At 35.2% G+C, this 20,033-nt stretch overlaps 1 protein-coding gene across 1 annotated transcript in view; it reads left to right on the top strand.

The window, feature by feature from the left end:
• DOCK2 (dedicator of cytokinesis 2) overlaps positions 1-20,033 on the top strand; it is a 146,310-nt gene that overhangs the window by 95,426 nt on the left and 30,851 nt on the right. Inside the window, exons 31-34 of the mRNA XM_065734474.1 lie at positions 5,223-5,323; positions 5,438-5,496; positions 8,080-8,228; positions 16,982-17,067. Of these exons, the coding sequence (XP_065590546.1) occupies positions 5,223-5,323; positions 5,438-5,496; positions 8,080-8,228; positions 16,982-17,067 (395 nt within the window). The remainder of the gene's footprint in view (positions 1-5,222; positions 5,324-5,437; positions 5,497-8,079; positions 8,229-16,981; positions 17,068-20,033) is intronic.

Below are 20,033 nucleotides of genomic sequence, written 5' to 3'. Positions count from 1 at the left end.
TCTGAGTTAACCTGTAACAAGTTGGGTTAATGGGGTCCATTTATGTGAAAAGCCCTTTTTCAAATATCGGTGATTTCATCCCCACAGTATGTGTGAATATTGTGTGTGATTGGCAGCGGTAGGGCAGGAAGTGCCAGAGCTATTGTGTGTTTGGAGAATCATCATAAAAGACTCTTAGAGGTAATTGATAAAGGCATGTGATATCTGAGACAGTAGACCTCCACGACCTCCATGGGGAGTTGGTGGGGGTTTTTTGTTTGTTTTTTGAGTTTTGCTTGCAGAGTTTATCTGCTGGATGGATTCAAAAGTATTTCAGGCACTCCCAGCAAAAGAATCCAAAGCAGAGGCTGCATGTGAGAGAGATTTTCACTTTTCCCCATCTTTCTTTAGTATACTAAGCACCATTATCAACTTGGCATTACTGAAGTGTGTTTTAGCATCACTAATGGAATTGTGTGCTGTTTTTATCTTTAAATCCTCAGTTAGAAACTCCAAAATTAAAACTTCTACTGCATTACAAATATACACAAATAAATGCACACTGTATTATGCAAAAATATACATAATATAGTTACAGGCATTGAAGAAAACCCTAGAAGATGTTTGATGCTAGAGTAAATTGATGATAAAAGGAACTAATGCTTCTTTTTAGCAAACATTAAGGAAGTTATTTATCTCTGTTAACTATGCTTGCTATGTACATATTAGTTTTGTATTAATTATCTAATTAATTAATTATCAGTTATATTATCCTATTGTTTCTCTTTGATCTTCTTCCATCTTGAGGATGATGAGACACTCAACAGGCTGCCCAGAAAGGTTGTGAGTGTCCCCACCCTGGTGGTGTTCAGGGCCAGGCTGGATGGGGCTGCGAGTAACGTGGTCTGGTGGGAGGCGTCCCTGCCTGTAGCATGGGGGTTGGAGCTAGATGATATTAGTGGTCTTCTCCAAACCAAACATTCTATGATGCTGTGATATTGCTATGGATTAGTGCAGTGATCAGTGCTGAAATATTGATGTATTTATTTATATTTTTACATTCATTTTGGACATTGGACTCTGCTAAGGATGGAAAAAATATACAGAAAATAGGTTTTGGAAAATGTGAAATTTGGAATAAATGAACCTAACATTTTCTAGATTTGAGAGTGCTTATTTCATAAGTTTGGAATGTTTTCTAATGCAGGAATGTTAGCTGCTTGGGGTAGAAACCATTTTGAAGTATTTTACATAAATTACATCATTATAAAAGCATATGACAAAATAATGGAATGAAATAATGATGTGGAAATCTTTGAGCATTAAAAATGGATAATACAGTCTTTTGTTGTTTTACAGGACAGACTGTTTCTTCAAGGCTTCTGTAGACTTATTTTCACTAACCTGAAAATGTTCTACTTTTGTTTTGTCCATTTGGAATAAATCATCATGGCAAAGAATAGTTGGTCCAAAAATTTTGTATTTTTTACTTAGAAATGCTTTATATTCTATTCACCTCAGAAGAAGCACAGTACCCTTAATGAACCAGAATTCGCACTTCAGGAACAAACCCCTACTAGTTGTGCTTGCAACTTACTGAATTTATGAATGAGTTTTAAGTCTGAAATTACTATCTTTTGAGGCTCTATTTTGAAGAGAACTTGCTTTATCCAGTTCTTAATGCTTAATGGTGAGTCATTCTGAATTTCAGCTTTCACATTCTCCTTAGGCTTCTGTTTAGCAAGTTTGTTAGTGTGATACTCTACAATAAGTGCAAAACCATTTTCATGAATGTAGGTTTAGATTTTTATTGCTGCTTGATGCACTTGGGAGTATTAACTTGTTTTGGGGATGATTCATGAAAAATTGGTCATATTTCCCTTCCCAATCAAATATATTCCTTTTTTTGTTAATAATGATTTTTTAATTTTCTTTGGAAATTTTTTGGTGTATACTTCTCAACAAAATACAGAATCCTGCAGGACTTTATCTCCTCAGAAGTCATTGGATGTTAGCATCTGTGGTTGATCCAGTTGAGTTATTTATTTAAAACACACATACAATTTACTGTTCACGTTTTAATCTGTTTGTACTCACATGACTCACAAAAGTTGTAAAAATAGGTATTTATTCTAAATGAATTGGTTTTTGGTGTTGAAGAAATGTGTTTTAATATGTGAAAGGGAATGATACCAGGGTGGAATTACCACATTTGTGCAATATCATATATCCTGAAAGTAAATTAAACTCAACGTTTCTTATAAATATTTAATTAAAATTGCAGAAGCTTATTTTTAGCTAACTTAGCACAACAGCTGTGACAAGCACATGTAATTTGCAATTATGCACATATGCAGAAAGCTATTAAGTGCAGTTTCTCTACACAGTCAAAGTAATGAAGCCATTGTCTATCTAAAATGCGTTATGTTTCCTGATCTCAAGGGAGGGTTGAAGGGCTTGCTTTTGTCAAAGGGAAAAGAAATACAAAGAACTGCCATTTTATCTGATGGACTTTGAGAAATGCTGGAATATATTTTATTTGTCATCATTTGTCAGAAATTTGAAAATCTTCCAAAGACTTCATGCTCCTGGTGCATCATTGGGAAAAAAAAAGTCCATAGAGAAAGCAGTGGCTAAAAGGTAGGCATTAGTGGAACAGAGTCATTGGTTTCAAAGGTGTGGATGAAGGAAGAAGAGCAGTGTTTACTTTCAGTAACTGTCGTGAGAAGATCATTCAGATCTCATCCTTGTGAAACCCTTAGAAATCTCCTGCTTAGTTAACTGCACATTTTCCAATACAGCAGTTACATTTCCCAGGGGTAAGGCACACCATGTTTTCAGAAATAAACTGAATGAGAGATCTCTTTTAAGTTCACTTAGCATCTTAGGCCTTATATACACAAGCATGTTGTTGTATCTGAAGCACTCTCAGTGTGTGTGCTTAATGCTGTGCTTGGACAATTCATTTGCCATAGCTTGCAGTGTTAAAATATACTAAGTCAGTTTATACTGTTACAGTCTCATGCTGCATGTCAATATCAATTTGCAGTGAATAATAGATGGTTAATTATGGAGAAGGGTTACATCTCAGCTCTAGTTTTGTCTCCACGGTTTCTGTCCCCTGCCAGCAGCTCATCACTGAAGCTAATGTCAACGGGAAGCAGCAAAGGATGAGTGTTACATGCTCAGCACAAGAGCTATGATCCCCTTCTCTAACCATGCTACTTCAGCCCTGCCACCTACTATGTAACTTGATGTTAAAATACAAAACATCTTGGAATGCTGTCGTGTGTTTAAAAGAAATTAAAACTTGTCTTATAGATACTTTTTGCATTCAATTTTAATCTATACATTTATGTCATTTGTATTATTGACACTACTTTGCCCCAGAGAGTTTTGATGTTAGTTTTGTCATTTAAAAGTCTGTGAGCCCTTATCTTGAAATACTGTTGGAATGCAGAGGGTTATAATTTTTCAGCAGTCATAAAGTATTCTGAGGAAGAAAGGAAAATTATTTTATAAATTAGGATTAATTCTTTAGTGTACATTCTGACAAAGGTAGCATTGAGCTTGGAAATTTTATGAGAATAAGTAAACCATTAACTTAGTAATAAGGCTTCATTTTTCTCTCCATAATAAGGAGTAATCTGAGAATTTTTCTGTTTTTTTAGGTGTAATTGACATATGCAAACTAATGGACTCTAAATGGATCAAACTTATCCTTAATAATCTTTGGCAAGGGGAAGTAGAGACTTTGCAGAGCACAAATAACATTTATCCTGGGGAAAAATACTATGACTTAGCATGTGTTATTAGCATGCTATCAAATATTGGACATAAGCACAACTGAAGTGTTTGTATTAAGGGAGAAAAAAACTACTGCCTTGCAGGGGCTAATATTCAAACCTAATTTTTAATAAGATCGGGATCAGTTTGGATGAATTCAGACCATCTTTAAATTGTACAAAATGTAACAAATTAATAAACATCTCCAGTGAAATTCCATTTCAGTCTGTGCATGTACCCCAGCTCTCTGAAATTGCCTCTGTGGAATGCAAATACTTAAAAGACAGCAACAACCCTCCTGTGGGCTTTTGGATAAGCAGGTCTGTTAGAGAGGGCTTTAGGTGGGCCCCTAAGTAGGGAATAAACTTAATGCAGGATCCTTCACACTGTAGAGGATATTTGGTATTTTATTTATTAGATAAATCACCTGTGGCTTTGTGTGTATTTTTGTGTGTTGATATCTATTCTGTATGGTTACTTGTGCACAAGAGGATTTTCCGGAGTCTAAAGAACAGAGATCTCTTAAGTTTTTGAGAAAACAACAGATTATTAGAGTAATTTATGTGGGCTCCCAAAACAGGACTGTATTTCACCATGCAAAATTAATTTTTAACACATTTTTAAATAATGTTTTATTTCTGTCCTTTAAATTACTGTTGAGTACTTCTACTTTTTGCTTTCTACTATCTCACTGACACTGTTTACAAATATTTTAGTTGTAAATATGCTTTTTAAAGAAGTATGTATAACTACTGCTAACTGTTAAGAAGCTCTCTTAAGTAGTATTTACTTCCTTGAATTTATTTCCTACCGTGTTTTCTTTTTTCCCCTCCTATCTCTAGAATGAGAGAAGTATTTCATTTTGATCACATAGAAGACAAGTAATCTGCTTTCAGAAAGGAAGAGCTTTCTGCTGGAAATCAAAGGCTTATTCTCTCAGTTCTAGTGACTCAGCAATAATAGTTATTCAGGGCAGTATTTTGTCCTTGTGTAATGTAGACAGCTCTTAACAAAATACTGTGGAATTCCACACAAATTGTTGAATTAGAACTCAGAAGGCAGTAGATACTTTCTGAAGATGTCAAATAAAATGTAATTTCGTTGGGTGCCTTTAACTCCAAGTTGTTAAGATTAACTGGCTTGTAATGTATTCCACTTGTCCTGCTCTGAATCCTTGTTTAATGTTGTAAGCTAATGAATTTCATATAAATCTATCTTAGCAATATTTATTCAGCTGCTGTATTATTAAGGGCAAATGTGTAGTACTGGTTATTAAAATTCATCTTCCTTGCTTTTCTCCTAATTGCATAACAGTAATGATGTACAACATAGCATTATATAAAAATCTTGAATTGCTTGCATCATTTGGTTTCATAAATAATTCAGTATTACGCATGGTTTAGTACCACTCCAGCTTTGCTGAAAACCATTATAATTTCCTTATTTTCAATTTACAGCTGTGGAACAACTATTTTCATTTGGCTGTGGCTTTTATTACCCAAGATTCACTACAACTAGAAAATTTTTCCCATGCAAAGTACAACAAAATTCAGAACAAGTAAGCAAAATTGCATACCTTAGCTTCTTTATCATTTTTTTATCTTTTTTTTTCCATTTTTAACAAAATTTTGGAAAACATAATGATTAAAAGCACTTTATTATTTTTTCCTAGATATGGAGATATGAGACGTTTAATTGGCTTTGCTATCCGTGACATGTGGTACAAACTTGGTAAGTAGGCAGATGAACGTAATTAAAACTGAATATGTAGCACTTTTCATGTCACTGGAAATATCTAATATGAAATGCTTTTCTAAATATTTGTGGAATTTGATCTTAACCTACATTTTCACTCTTGTGACTAAGCATGGTAATGACATGAGATACTGTCTGAGTTCTCTCTATTTCAGAGAACTCAGAAATTTCTCTAAAATTTCAAAGATGGCTGAATTTTATTATGCTGAAATTAAGAACCGGAAGAATTTTCTCAGAATAGGTTGCTTCTGACTCATGTTAAGGGTGTGTATCTTAAAGGCAGAGAGCAGTCATGACAAACTCTTTTGGTTACTGAACATAAAGTCGATGTTTTGAAACTGAAATGTCAAGTAATTGGAGCTGTTTACATCCCACCAAAAGCGTCATCCCCAAGAACACAAGGCAAGATTTAGAGCGATTGGCTGGATGTGAAGGTAAAGGCAAAATGTATCCCAGAGTAGCACAGTTCAGTAAACATATTCTGCTTATTACTCATTTTGTTGAACTTAAGCATGTGCTAGGCAGATAACTGCCTACAAGTGAAACAGCTTTGTATGTGATGATCATTTTGTATAGGAGTTGACTGAGGAAGTTTCTCTACATTTTTAGGCATAAATTTTAAAAGTTTTCATTTTCATTATATAAGTGGAGCAATTTGTATTTATATCATTTAGCTGAAAGTATCTCTTTTTCTTACAGAAATTTACAGACTTGTAGGTATTGGAAGGGACCTCCAGAGATCATCAATTCCAACCCCTCTGCCAAAGCAGCTCCCAGCCCAGGTTGCACAGGTCAGCATCCAGGTGGGTCTTGAATGTCTCCAGAGAAGGAGACTCCACCGCCTCTCTGTGCAGCTGTGCCAGTGCTCCGTCACTGCACTGTGTCCCACGCACATTTGTGTGGAATTTTCCATGCTTCAGTTTGTGGCCATTTCCCCTTGTCCTATTGCCGTGCACTGCAAAAAAGAGTTCAGCCTCGTCCGTTGGCCTCCCACTCCTTAGATATTTATAGGTGTGGATCAGATCCCCTCTGAGTCTTCTTTTTTCAAGGCTGAACAGCCCCAGGTCTCTCAGCCTTTCCTCGTAAGGGAGGTGTTTCACACCTTTTATCATCTTTGTGGCCCTCTGCTGGGCTCCTTCCAGAAAATCCCTGTCTTTTTTGTGCTGGGGAGCCCAGAACTGAACACTTTTACTCATACAAGACCCTTCTGTGGGAGAATAAACATTTTTAGGGGTAAAAAAATATTGACATAATACATTACTTTCTTGGTTTTTTTAAAAATGTCAGACTTTTAGGGTCTAATGCCTATAGATATTGCAAATGATGCAGTCATTGTAAGAATCTATTCAGTCTTATTGATGTTACTGATATTTCTGTGATTAGTAATAGTTTTTATTGAAATGAGGCCAGAATCTTCAGTGGTGTGTGGTGATAGGACGAGAGGAAATGTCCACAAACTGAAGCATAGGAAGTTCTGCACAAATGTGCGTGAGAACTTCTTCACAGTGCAGTGACGGAGCAGTGGCACAGGCTGCACAGAGAGGTGGTGGAATCTCCTTCTCTGGAGACAATCAAGACCCACCTGGACACCTACCTGTGCAACCTGGGCTGGGAGCTGCTTTGGCAGTGGGTTGGAATTGATGATCTCTGAAGGACCCTTCCAACCCCTACACTTCTGTGATTCTGTGACTGGAAAAAAAAATAATGTTGCATAGAACTGTTTTAGTCATTGTTCAATTATCCTTAAAGTTACAATATTATGGCACCCAGATGAGGGGAAAAACAGAATCAGAATAGTTTTATTTATGAAACTTGTCTAGTCATATTTGTTTATGATAATATTTTAATCTCCTTATATGCTTCAAGCAATATTGACATTCTGAGGCAGATCATTGGATTTTGATGGTGGTCTGATGCACATATCAAACTTTTTTCTTTTCCCTCAGAAACAAACAGTTTTTGAAGAATGTCTCAAACCTAGTTGAAGTTTTTTGTGGACTTAAAGGTTCTTTGGCAGCTGCACAGCTGTTGTTCTATAAGATAGTTCTGTGTGGCTTTAGGAGTGGAGTTTAACAAACAGTTTTTCTATTACTGGTTGCAATGTTTGATGTACTGGTTGGTTTGATTTATTGGTTATAATGTTTGATATTATTCATAGTTGAAAGCAAGTAATGTATTTCTCCTTTATAACTTAGAAAGCATCACATATGGCACTGTTCTACTGAGAGAACTGGGGGGATTATTAGTGTTTCTCATTCCTTTCTACTCAGAGTATTTGAAAGGAGATGTCTACAGCTGAAAAACTGAGATACTGACTGAAATATTGACTCAGCTGATTTGCATTTGTATTTCTGGCACTAATGCTGGCCTCTTGATATGAGCATATTTACTAACATTCTTTTAGGTTTGGAGAAGGAACAGGGTTAAATGACTAATTTCTAAGACTGTTATCAACACAGATGGTTAAAACACTGCTTTAAATGACTGCTTGCCCTAAATGTTTTCCTAGAAGTATTTTTTTCTGTCCATTGAAATATCTAATTTGCCATTCTGTTTTAGGCCAGAATAAAATCTGCTTTATACCAGGGATGGTTGGACCCATCTTGGAAATGACTCTCATTCCAGAGGTTGAACTACGAAAAGCCACAATTCCAATATTTTTTGACATGATACTGTGTGAATACCAGAGGACAGGAGAATTCAAAAAGGTAATTAAGAATACTATTGGAAAATTCATTAAAATGTCATGTAGCCAGTATATTTCTGGTAAATATCTGTGTGGAGTGCTTACTGAAAGTAAAATCCAAAAGGCTAAGAACAAAACGAACAGCTCTTACACAGGAGAGTGCAGGCTTTCTAAACTGTGTTAGTTGGACTTGAGGAAAACATCCTTCACAATGACAGCTATAAGGCATTGGAACAGGGGCCCAGAGAGGTTAGACAATCTTTGTACATATTTTTAGAATCTTACACAATGAAGTCCTGAACAAAAGACACTACATTGAAGTCAACTCTGTTCAGTAGGGGTAGAATGTGATGACTTCCAGTGGTCCATTTTAAGACAAATTTTTCATGAAATGTTTGTGTGACATTGATCTTTATACATTAAAAGTTTTAATTTTTGATAAGTACTATCCAACAGCAGTTTCAGTTAATAGTTTGAAATTAATTGCACATAATTTGATTTTTCAGGAATATTTTCTAAATATTTGTGAAAAATATTCTTTATGAAGAGCTGACATTCCACAAAAGTTACCCACAGGAATTTTGAAAACAGAATGGAATTTAAAATCACAAGTATTTCATACCTTTGACAGAAAAGAAATAGGATGGGACACTTGGGAGTGTGATTTAAAGTAAATCTCCTGCTGCTGCTTGCTGTATGCCAAACAGTTGGCATCTGTCCTTTTCTCTCCTACCTGGCTTTACTCTGCAGGCTCTTTGGGCACAATTTTATCTTATTCTGTGTTTGCACAATGCCTTCACAGTAGATTTTAACTTGGAGCTTCAGGCTCTATAGTTGCACAAGTAGTTAATTCCAAACCATCTGTGTAACGGTAAGCGACCAAAAAAAAAAAAAAAGTCATAATTTAGACATTCATAGCAAAGTAAATACAAATCTGTCACTCAAACTCAGCTATGTTGAATACTTTAAATCATATGGGGCATTTCTCTGTCAACTAAACGTGGAACAAACTAGCAGATGGAATTTTGATTTTGATCTGCATTCCAGAATACAAAGCTTCTGATTCAAGGCCAAAATTAAAAACTACTTGCTTCTCTGCATCAGCTCCTTACATATTCCAGTAGTTCTACATTTGCCTTCTTAAAAATATGTTGCTGTTCTTGGTTTATGCTGCATTTCTTGGGAGGGATGCAGAGGTCTTTGCAGACCAGAAATCCTGGAAACTCATCAGTCAAACTGGCTGATTAAGCAAGAAGAGCAGCTTAAGTGCTTTGACGATGCTAGATACTTAGCTGACCCTTAAATCACTCGTTATGCTAATGTAGATTGGTTTCAGGTTATAAATTTTCAGTGCTGAGAATCAGGGACATTAATTTTATTACAGTGTAGGAATAATATTTGATTTTTATCAGATGGCACTTAAACATTTTCATAATTTAACTGTTGTGTGTCATTAGATTGTAATATTCTGTTTTGGACTGTTTCCAGTCAAGAACTCAGATATTTATTCTCTCCACTCCTCTGGATGAGGTAATTAAGATAAATTTCTTAAATTGTTTCTCTGTGTCTAGCAATTCAGGTAAGCTTTGTTTAAAGAAACACACATTTAGTCAAATTACTTAAAACTGTTACCATGTTATTTAGGAAAGGCAAAAAATTAATATGAATGGTATACTGATGTAAATGTAAACTCCACCTTTTGCTAGCTGACATTTCTGATATACAAATTGCCATTTTGTATTATGAAGAATATTTTTATAGAGTTTTAGCATAAATTTTTCAAAATGGTTACATTTCAGTTAAAAATTGCCTTACTCAGGAGCCTGGACTGATGCTGATGTTGAAAACGTGATGAATTGTGGTCACTTCTGATGAGAGAAAGGGAAAAACACACAGAGACAGCTTTATTAGTAGTCTACACTGGCAGCACAACTAGAGCTTGTGTGGTGCCTGCTAAACCATTTAATAAGCATTCCCCAAATTATTGATTTCATTAGCTTGATGTGCTATGTGGTACTGTGCTGAGATGTGTGAAAGCACTCCCTTTTTGTGTGTGTATATGCGTTAGGTTGACTTAAGAGACTGTATTCAGCATTACATATGCAGTGTATGTACTTTTATTCATCTCTTTTCAAAGTGTATGCACTGAATGAGAAAAAAACATAAAGTTATTCAAATTTATTAATCAGGAGTTTTATTTTATTTTCACTACCCCCAGAGAAAATAAAATTCCACATCTGGTTATCTCAAAAATAACATTCTGCTACACATATATTTAATAGACAGCAATAAATACGTAGGTGCATGGATACTGAGTAATTTTCTTTTTGATTCTTTTTTACTTTGCACATGTAACTTCCATTCACTCAGGGGAAGTGTTATATAAGGTTGTAATTTTAGACATAAAGGCTTTGTCTAGCATTAGAGCAGGGGATCTGATCCCTGGGAAAGGCGATTTATCCAACTTACATTAGGTGTCTGTGGATAGATATAACAAGCCTTCTGATATAACCCCTTCTCCTTCATCTACAAAGGGAAGCTAGTTGCCTATCTGTTCAGCACATGAAGGTTAAAGAATCCCATCCTCCAAGTATTGATTACCCATCTTTCCTTGAAATATTAGGTTGTACATCTTATCAAGAGTTCCCAAAAGAATGCACACTGTCAAGCAAACTACTTCTGTTTGTTCTAATTGAAAATTTGAGGCAAAACGTTAGTAAAGGCTAACTTAAAAAAAAAAAAAAGAAAGAAGTAGTTAAAAAGGACTAGCTCTTTTAAGAGTAAATAAAATACTATTTAAATAAACATGGATTCATGTTCTGTTAAGGATTTTAGCTTGGATTAGGAAAGATTATTGCATCTGTGTTTAAATTTCTTTTCAAATAAATAATTCTATTCATGTTTGATTTTAAAGAGAAAATAACTCTCTTTAGTTTTACCAATTGCTGAAGCCATCTGGGGAAATGTTCTGTAATTACTTTCCCTCCTGACCTTTGTTGAAAAGAGAAAATAGTGCTGACTGATGATGTGTTCTTGTGCTTTTGTAGTTTTTGATAAGTTGAGAGGATAAATATTTATTCTGCGTGGACCTGTTACAGTCACGTACCTTTCTGAGCTAGCAGCTGTAAAAGGTTACTAAAGGAGTGAATGGAAGCGTTCTTAGCAGGCTCTTCTGGCACATGTGCCTTATGATTGTTGTTAATGTCCATATTTCTTACTTGAAATAGTGAAACTGTATTATGCTCAAGCATTTCAGAGTGATGTGAAATGCTTCCACTGGCAGGAATTAGCTTTAGATGGCTTAGTGCTTCAGGCAAATCCATGCAGAAAAAATTGAATGTGTGTTTGGTATTGACATTTGTTCCAAGTTATGAGGATTTATTTAGCCTATGAGATAGATAAGAAAGTAGTTTTAAAACAAAATTAATACTAATTACAAGTAGATGTATTGTTTGAATTAGATGAGAAATATGCCTACTAGGGATGAATTTTGTCACAGACACGTTACAGCTTTCTTCCATATTTCTGTCAGCTTTTTAATTTCTGCTGGTTCATGCAGTCAGCTGCAGTTGACAAAGTGCAGAAGAAAAGAAATACATAAAAAGAAGTTTTTGTTCAGGTCCAGAATCTGGGAGATCATTACCTTCTAGAGAAGGCATCAATTCGCTGCCTGCTGAATAAGTACTAAGGAAAGATTTAAGAGGTGAATGATTTTCAAGAGGTGCTTCAGTTGCACTATTTTCACTGGTTTCTGTGTTACTGCACTAGCTTTTCAGAATGTCTGGAGTGGATGTTTCTGAGCCTTTTCCTGAAACTGCTGTGTACCTATGTTACCTACAAACACATATAGACACTAATGCATGTAAACTTTATACATACAGATTGATTATGATCCCTTTAAACTTCTTTTTCAGCAAGGCTGGATGAGCCAAAATTGGGGTTTTGGTAGTTTTGATTTGGGTTTTTTTTGTGTGCTTTGTCTGTACCAAGGATATATTTCAATGATAGTTCTATATTCTGTAGTATTGGTGTGGTATGTACTGTTGCACTGACAGTCTTTAATTTGGATTTTACTTCCAGAAAAAGAGCTACCATGAGAGTAGCAAAATCTTCTAGTAACAGAGAGGTCAAACAATTCCTTCTGGATCACAACATATTGGTACTCCTAGCAAACCAATACTCTCCTCCCATTTTCATTGAGAACCTTAGGGCAAACAACTCTTACATGGAGCCTCTGAGACCTGAAGTCATTAATTATTTTGGGAAGCAGTGTAGCCTTTTCCGTATGCTGTAGAGATTAAATATTTACATCCAACTTGTGTTGTGACACTGGATGCTGCTCATCCCTTTTGGGGCTAGTTCTGTGCTGCTATTAATGTTTCTCATACTCCGTATGAGAAATACTGTGCATGTTTGCAAATTGATATTCAGCAGTGACCTTTTTATATGTAAGCATCTCACTGACAATACGTAGCAATGTATTTTCTCAGTTTTACTTTTTCTTTGCTACCTTCATCCAGATGATTTTAGCCATGTCATATGCAGGAGTGATATTCATGTTTTCATGAACATTACCTTTCTACTCACTCATCTCAAAATATGCTGTATCTGGTACTGAGCTGGTGGCGGTGCCTGTTTCTGGCATCATGTAGTTTGTACGTACGATGTATCCAAGTTCTTGCAGATCACATCAACTCCTTCTGAAGTGTTTAAATATTTCTAAATATTTCAGGCACTGCATTAGATACCATAATTCTGTTTTCACGTGCTTACAGCTGTGGTTTTGTTGTTTTTCCTTAAATTCCTCCTTCCCCTACTGCCTTCTCAAAGAAAAGAGGCATATATTTATGTTGCCTAATTTTCTGAACTTAGTTTTTAGCACAATTAATGTAGAAGACAGGTCACTCAAAGCTCCTTGAGAGAAGCAGCAGCCCTCTTCAATCTTAGGTCCCTAGAGTTTGCAGAATCTAACCAGCTATCTGTGGCTGTCTGCATGGCTTCCTGCTGTCATTTTGATGAATACTGCTTGAGTAATCCTGCTGTTCTACTGTCTTAGTAGAAGTGGGATTGTACTTGTTGCTGTGAGGAAGTGAAACCAGATAAATTCCACAGTAAATAGGTAGTGAGTATGTAACATTTTTACATTAGCTTAAAACTACATTAAAATAGAAGGTTATTTTTTTATGTCCCTTGGCAGTTTTAAGGATGTTCACATAGATCTGTATTTATTATGTACTTTATAAGTTTGTTTCCTTTCTAAGAAGTTCTTCTAACATAATGGTATGTCTTCATTTTATGGACAAAATAGCTTGATTGGCTTATATTCTGGAAAAACTTCCATCATGGCTATGCACAGTTCAGCTGAAGCACAGGACAAAAAAGGAAGGATATCTGATATTCTGAAAAAAATGAGGCCTTAACTGATGAAAAATACTAAGCATTTTTTCTTGGTTAATTGATTGTGACCAACTTGAAAATGTAGAGCTTCCAGATTTGTGCAGAGGCAATTTCGATCCCAGTCTTCCAAAGCTCTCACTTCCACAGAAACACCTCAGCAAGAAAATGATTATTTATATAATGAAAATCGTATTCTAAATAATTTGCTGTATTAGCACAGTGGTGAATCTCTGTCATTTTTTACAATTTTAAAAAATCATTTCATCTGTATAAAAACCCAGAGATGTATTCCCATTTTGTTTTTAGTTTGTAATGTTTTACTTTCTGTGCCTTGTGATAGGTTAATGGCCTGTGTAGATCCTTGTGATAGACCTTTCCCAACTTTTCCTTGAAAATATTATGTGAAGGCACACCAAAGATTTCTAAGATCTGAAATTAAACTTTACCAGGATGCCAAGTTTCCCGTAGCACTGGACAAGACCTTTTTTAGATGTGTTTCCTGCGTCAACTGTGTTAGCTGCTTTTCTCAAATGTCTTCTGCTGTGAGATGTTCTGCATCCTCACCTCACTCTTGTCTTTCCTGCACTGTATGTTTGGAAGAAACTTCTCATGTGACCATGTGCACCTCCTCTCAGCATCAATAATCATTTATGATTTATATCTCTAGTTGACTCACAGGGCAGCAAAACAGACAACATAAATGAGCAGTATTCCTTTCTGTTAACTCATGGACAACATGAAACAGAAAATATTAAAAACAGCAAAATGAATGTTTGCCAGACCTGAGTAATTTTTTCATATGATTTACAAAAATTTTAGGAAAAATCTGGTATGAGGAGAGTGAAACAAATGACTGTAAAAAGGACATTTGGACCCACATTAGAAAAGTTTTCTACAAACATTATCAGCTTGTAATTTTCTAACGGATTCTTTATAAATGTATATTAAGTTGTTTTCTCACATGATGTCTGAACATAATGCAGTTAGTTGGATGAGAACAAAGAAAGGCTATAGAGGAGCTAATATTCATGTTTCACACCTCCTTTCAGAGGGCATAACACAAATGGAATAGAAGCTCAGTGAGAGGGTATGTGTAGGCTTTCAGCTAAAAGCCCACTCTATGGATCATGGCAATGAATCTTGGAATGCCTTTATAAGTTCTAAAGTTTTAATATAATGAGCCAAAACAATGTCAAAGTATGAAGAATCAAAGGAAGCTCATGAAAGAATCTTAGAAGGAATCAACATGCAAAACCAGGTCAAACCAACTGCAGTTATCTGAGAACATAAAAAGTATTCTCTTTGTAGTTAAAGCTAGTTAGAAACTGCCTGATAAAGGAAGTTCTTCCTTGAAGGGGATTTCCTTTGGCAACACACTTTTATTTGTACTAAGTTTTCAGCCTGCAGGTTCAAAAAGATTCCTGTTTCTTCACAATATTGAAGCCTGGGAAAAATTATACACATATACTGGCTTTTAGGGATTATCATTTTTTAAACAACTGAAAACCTTGTAGTATTTTAATACTATTTTTTTTTTTTTTGCTAAGCTTACTGAATTATTTTCTGCCATGTAGTATATATATTACATTAATTATAATTAGTCTTCTGTTTTCCCAGATTCATATATCAGTAAAGTTATTTTAACCTCCTCAGCTCTTTGGAGCACTTAATCTTGTTGTGAATTGTTTTAGATTGTCTCTGAAGGACATCAGTGGGCCACTGCACTCAATAATTTTGTCAGGGTGCCAGAGGCTACACTGAACTGTATTAACAGTGGTTATATATTTTCTTCTTATATTTTTCTTATTTATATATATATATATATATATATACATATTTTTCTTGAAATACTCTTCCAGCATGTTTCCATACATAAGTTATTTTAAAAAATACAGAAATTTTCCCTTTTCACAAACATACACAGTCTCATCTTTTGTATCTCAATACATAAATATAAACTTTTGAGGATATTTTCGAACATGTAAATCGAATGTTTTAATGTGCTTGGAGAGCATAAAAAACAATTGAATCATATGCATGTATCATATTTTCCATGGCTTTTAATACTTGGATTTGAATGCAGTCTCCAAAATATATGGTAAAAAATAATTTGAAATTCTTATCTAAGGATGAGTTAAATTGGATTAATCCTTTCAAAATCATAAGGCAGTTTCCTGTGTATAATCTATTGCAAATACTTTGAAATGACAATTCACAATTGCATCTTCATATTGAACCAATACAATGGCATTTTAAAGAGGCTTTGTTTTAATTAGTGTATGATCTAGCAAAGTGCTGGATTAAAATATAATCTGATATGTACTTCCCTTTCTTTAAAAGATAACGGCATACTGCCAACTTAGAAATTCTCCAGAGATTTGTTGGAGTTAATGATACTTTACAGTTGGCAAGCTGTAGCACTGACAATTTGAGTACAGATTTGTAACAACACTTTTGCAAGTTATCACCAGTTTTCTTTTTTTTTTTTAATACTGGGAGAAACAGTGATACTTTGCTTAATTATGAAAAGCTACATGATGAATGTACGTGAGATTTTAGAGGGTGTAAGAGAAAAGAAGAGTAAATAATGTAGGTAACAGCTTCAGATATTCAACTTCAATTAATTTATTTTAGGAATGCCTGAGCATAGCAGTTAGCTACAAGTTATCAGGTTGACTGTGCAGACTTAGATGGAGTACTTCAAAAATTAAGATAGAAGGAAACTTAGAACACTTGGAGTTTGAGAGTGGGCTGATGTGTGACAGATAACAAGGTATAAATGGCAGAGAAATATTAACAGGTGTTTTTCTCTTTTTTACACATGTAGATTCTTTTTCAAGTCAGAGAGCTGGAAAAGGTACTTTTGACTTTACAGCCAGAGAAATAAGGCTGCTGGCAGCTCCAAATGAAAGTGCCATAACTGTAAATTAAAACTGAAGAAATGGTTCACTAGAGGGGAAGGAATCGAGCTGAGCTACTAAAATCCCTAGTTTGCTATCTTTGATAGTCTGTATGTCACTGCTTCCTAATTAGGGAATAGCTAGAGCTAACGAACAGCAGTTAGGTAAGGCACTGCATGTTCATTCATATTTTACGTGGGTGAAGGTAATTCAATTTCAGACTGAAATCCCATATTTCACATCTGAGATGTTCCATGAAAACAATACAGAAAATGCAAGCCTGTTTCTTCAGATTCTTTCATCAGTTTGTTCATAAAGGTATTTGGAGATAGTCTTTATGTTATTCAACTGGAATATATTCAAGCATTTAACTTTTAGGTGTTTGTGATATAGCTATACAAACATATCTTTCTGATGCCATTTTGAAATGTGTTTGACCTCTAGATATCTTCTCAGTATTTTCTTTTTCCTTTCTTAGTTTGAAAATGAAATCATTTTGAAGTTGGACCATGAAGTGGAAGGAGGACGTGGAGATGAACACTACATGCAGTTGTTTGAGTCAATGTAAGTAGTGCATGAGAAAAAATGCCTTCGGGATGTGTTTTTATCTTATTGTTCCTGCTTCTCAAATTGCTGAATTTATTTTAAAATAGTCAAATCAAAGCAGCTTTTTCCATCAAGAGATTGGAAATAACATGCTGTTTCATTAAATCTGGTTTGAATTGTAGTTATGCTCATTGAAGGTATTTGCATGGTTGTTTTTCTGTACTTTGTATTCCATTTACATTATGAAGAAATTATACTTGCTTTTCTCTACCCAACTTCAAAGCAAAGATAATCCAACCTTTCCCCTTTCTTCATTGCAACCTTTCTTGGCTTATGTGTTACACTAATAAGAATAAAAGCATTTTCAACAGTCTGTCTTGCTTTTCTCACTGTCTAGACTGCACTCCAGATTATTTTATAGCTCACATAAGGTGACTATCCTGCAATGCTGTGACAATACTGTGAAGTGCTACAATTTAAGAAAAATGTTTTGAAGAATTCATAAAATAGAACATCTTCCTCTTGGCCAGGCACATTTTTTTCCTTCTCAGATAAAATATCTGTGTACCTTCGTTTGGAGCAGTTGGGCTCTGATGGCGTCCTTGTGCCATCAGAGACATGTAGTTCCTAGCCGTGGGATTGCAGAGTGCAGCAGTGAGAAAGTCTCTCAAAGCCTGCTAATTTCTATATATTGTATTTTTGTGTCGTGGCATAGCAGTCTTAATAAATTCACATCCCTCTTCTGTGATGCATTAAATTCTCATGTATAGTACAACAGAAGAAATCTGTATTTTAAAGAATACTGTGTTATTTAAGCAAACATAATGTAAGTATTAAACAATAATTCTAATTTGATGGAATCCTTACTTAAACAAAATATCAGTTGAATATGTATATAGTTTAATTTGTCTGCTATGAAGAGAAAGTGTAGAGAGACATACTTAAAAACAGTGCTAACAATTTTTAGGCGATATAAAATGACATTGAAACATGTGCTGGCAGGGAGAGACGTTTTTAAAAGATTACTTTCACTTCCTAGCATACGATGACTGTGTAAACAGAAAGCCATAAATTATTGTTTGAGTTTTGAATGTTTACTCTTCAGCTGCTAGTCTTATATTCAGGGTAGCACTTGGTATGACCAAGAAAGGCCTGTAGGTAGATAGTTTTCTCAAGCACAGTGCTGCAAAGGCTGAACCATGCTGCCTTCCTAAACTGTTGCTACAATTCATCATCTCTAATACTGGGGATTCAGCAAACACAGGGGACATTTATTGCAGTGCTTAACTTTCCTTGCTGCTAGTAAGCTTTCTTCCAAATATCTGTACTAAATCTTCCTTGCCTCAGTCTAAGCTGGCTATTTCTTGTTTTAGCCACAGGGGACGTAAAGAAACATTTATTGTATTTCTCTTCTTAGAAGATTTTAGAAGAATTGAAGGTTGACGTCAAGTTTCCTTCAGTCTTCTCTTTAGGTTAAACAGCCCCCATATTTCAGTTTATCATATGCCATGTTTCCTGGACGTTCCTAACATGTCTGCAACTGTTTTAAAATATTACACTGCCTTAAAGCTGGAGAGACTACTCAAACTGAGGCATTATAAATACTAAGAGGAAAATGTTTCTTCATATCTCATTTATAAGACTTTTGACAATTATTTACTTTTTCTGACCCATGTGAAATTGTTTTTAATATTCTCAATTTACTCTTGCTTTCAGATATTTTTCTAGAGAACTGATGTCTGCCAGTTATACTCAGTTTTTCAGCAATGGAGTCAATAAGTCTCCTCAGACATATACTACATAACATTTGTTCATCCTGCTTTTCCAAATTACCTTTCTTTTTGAAGAAATTTGTTTGTTTGTTTTTGTTTTTTTTTGTTTTTTTTTTACTCTCTCACATTATATAATAATTTCAGATATATAAACATTTCTAAATTTCTACACATGTCACTTCATACTGCCTTCAGATTTTTTATTCCACCCTTGAATTTTTCTAATGATGCTTCCTGAGAGAGAGTTCAAATAGAGGTTTGTGACCTATCTGTGGTGGGGCCCTGTCCTCTCCTTTTATTTTAATTTTCCTGTTTTTGCATCTGCTTTGATGCTCTGTCCCCAACTTCCTGTTCCCACTGGATAGAAACCTAGTTAAATTGTGCTGCAGATGTCCCTTCGGTCTTTTTCTCATCAGATAATTGTCCTGTAACTATTTTAGTTGTCACCCAAAAGGCACATTTTCAGCAGAGCCCAGTAACTGCCTTGCATGCCGGTGCTCACTGCTGCAGCCAGCATTTATCCACGTTGGTTGGGTTCTGGAAACTTGCCAACACCTAGTAAACTAAACAGGGTCAGCACAAATTTAAATACTGCCTTGCTGCTGTCTGCAGTCCGAAATGTTAGCATGCACAGTGCTTGTGTCTGTGGAGTTATGTCCATGGAAGAGCTGGGACAATATGGAGCAGGTGGGACATGGTTCTTTATCAGCAGAATATCTGTTGCTACCTTGTGTTGGGAAATGGGGGTGAACCTGGCTACGTGAACACAAGTGCTGCACTAATCATCCACAGGCTCAGATCACAAACCATGGCCTGCCTTTATTTACTGATGTAGGCACAGCAGAAAAAGATCATTTGGAAGATTTCCAGTTCCCCATCATCACACTTAGAGGAACTCTATACTGGACTCATACAAGAGAAGGAATAAATATTAGGTGTGTTTTTACTCTAGGTGAGGACATAACGACTGGGTACTTTGCTGAGGCCCCATTCTAGGCCCAAGCTTTCAGGATTTCTTTGCAGTCGTAGATGATATGAATATGTATTTTCTGAAGAACATTGATATGATTTAGGGGAATAAAAAATATTTTTGTGATTAATTAAAAGAATGACTTACAGTGAAAGATTAAAAAATCAGTGCTTCCATAAAGATTAATAAAAAATCATTAAGTGTATTTGTGTACAAATTGAGAACTGTTAATTAAACAATAA

Source organism: Cyrtonyx montezumae, unplaced genomic scaffold, assembly GCF_038088225.1.
Source record: "Cyrtonyx montezumae isolate F1298 unplaced genomic scaffold, pur_monq_1.0 scaffold_18, whole genome shotgun sequence".
Taxonomy (NCBI): Eukaryota; Metazoa; Chordata; class Aves; order Galliformes; family Odontophoridae; genus Cyrtonyx; species Cyrtonyx montezumae.
This window is presented reverse-complemented; position numbering and strand designations above follow the sequence as displayed.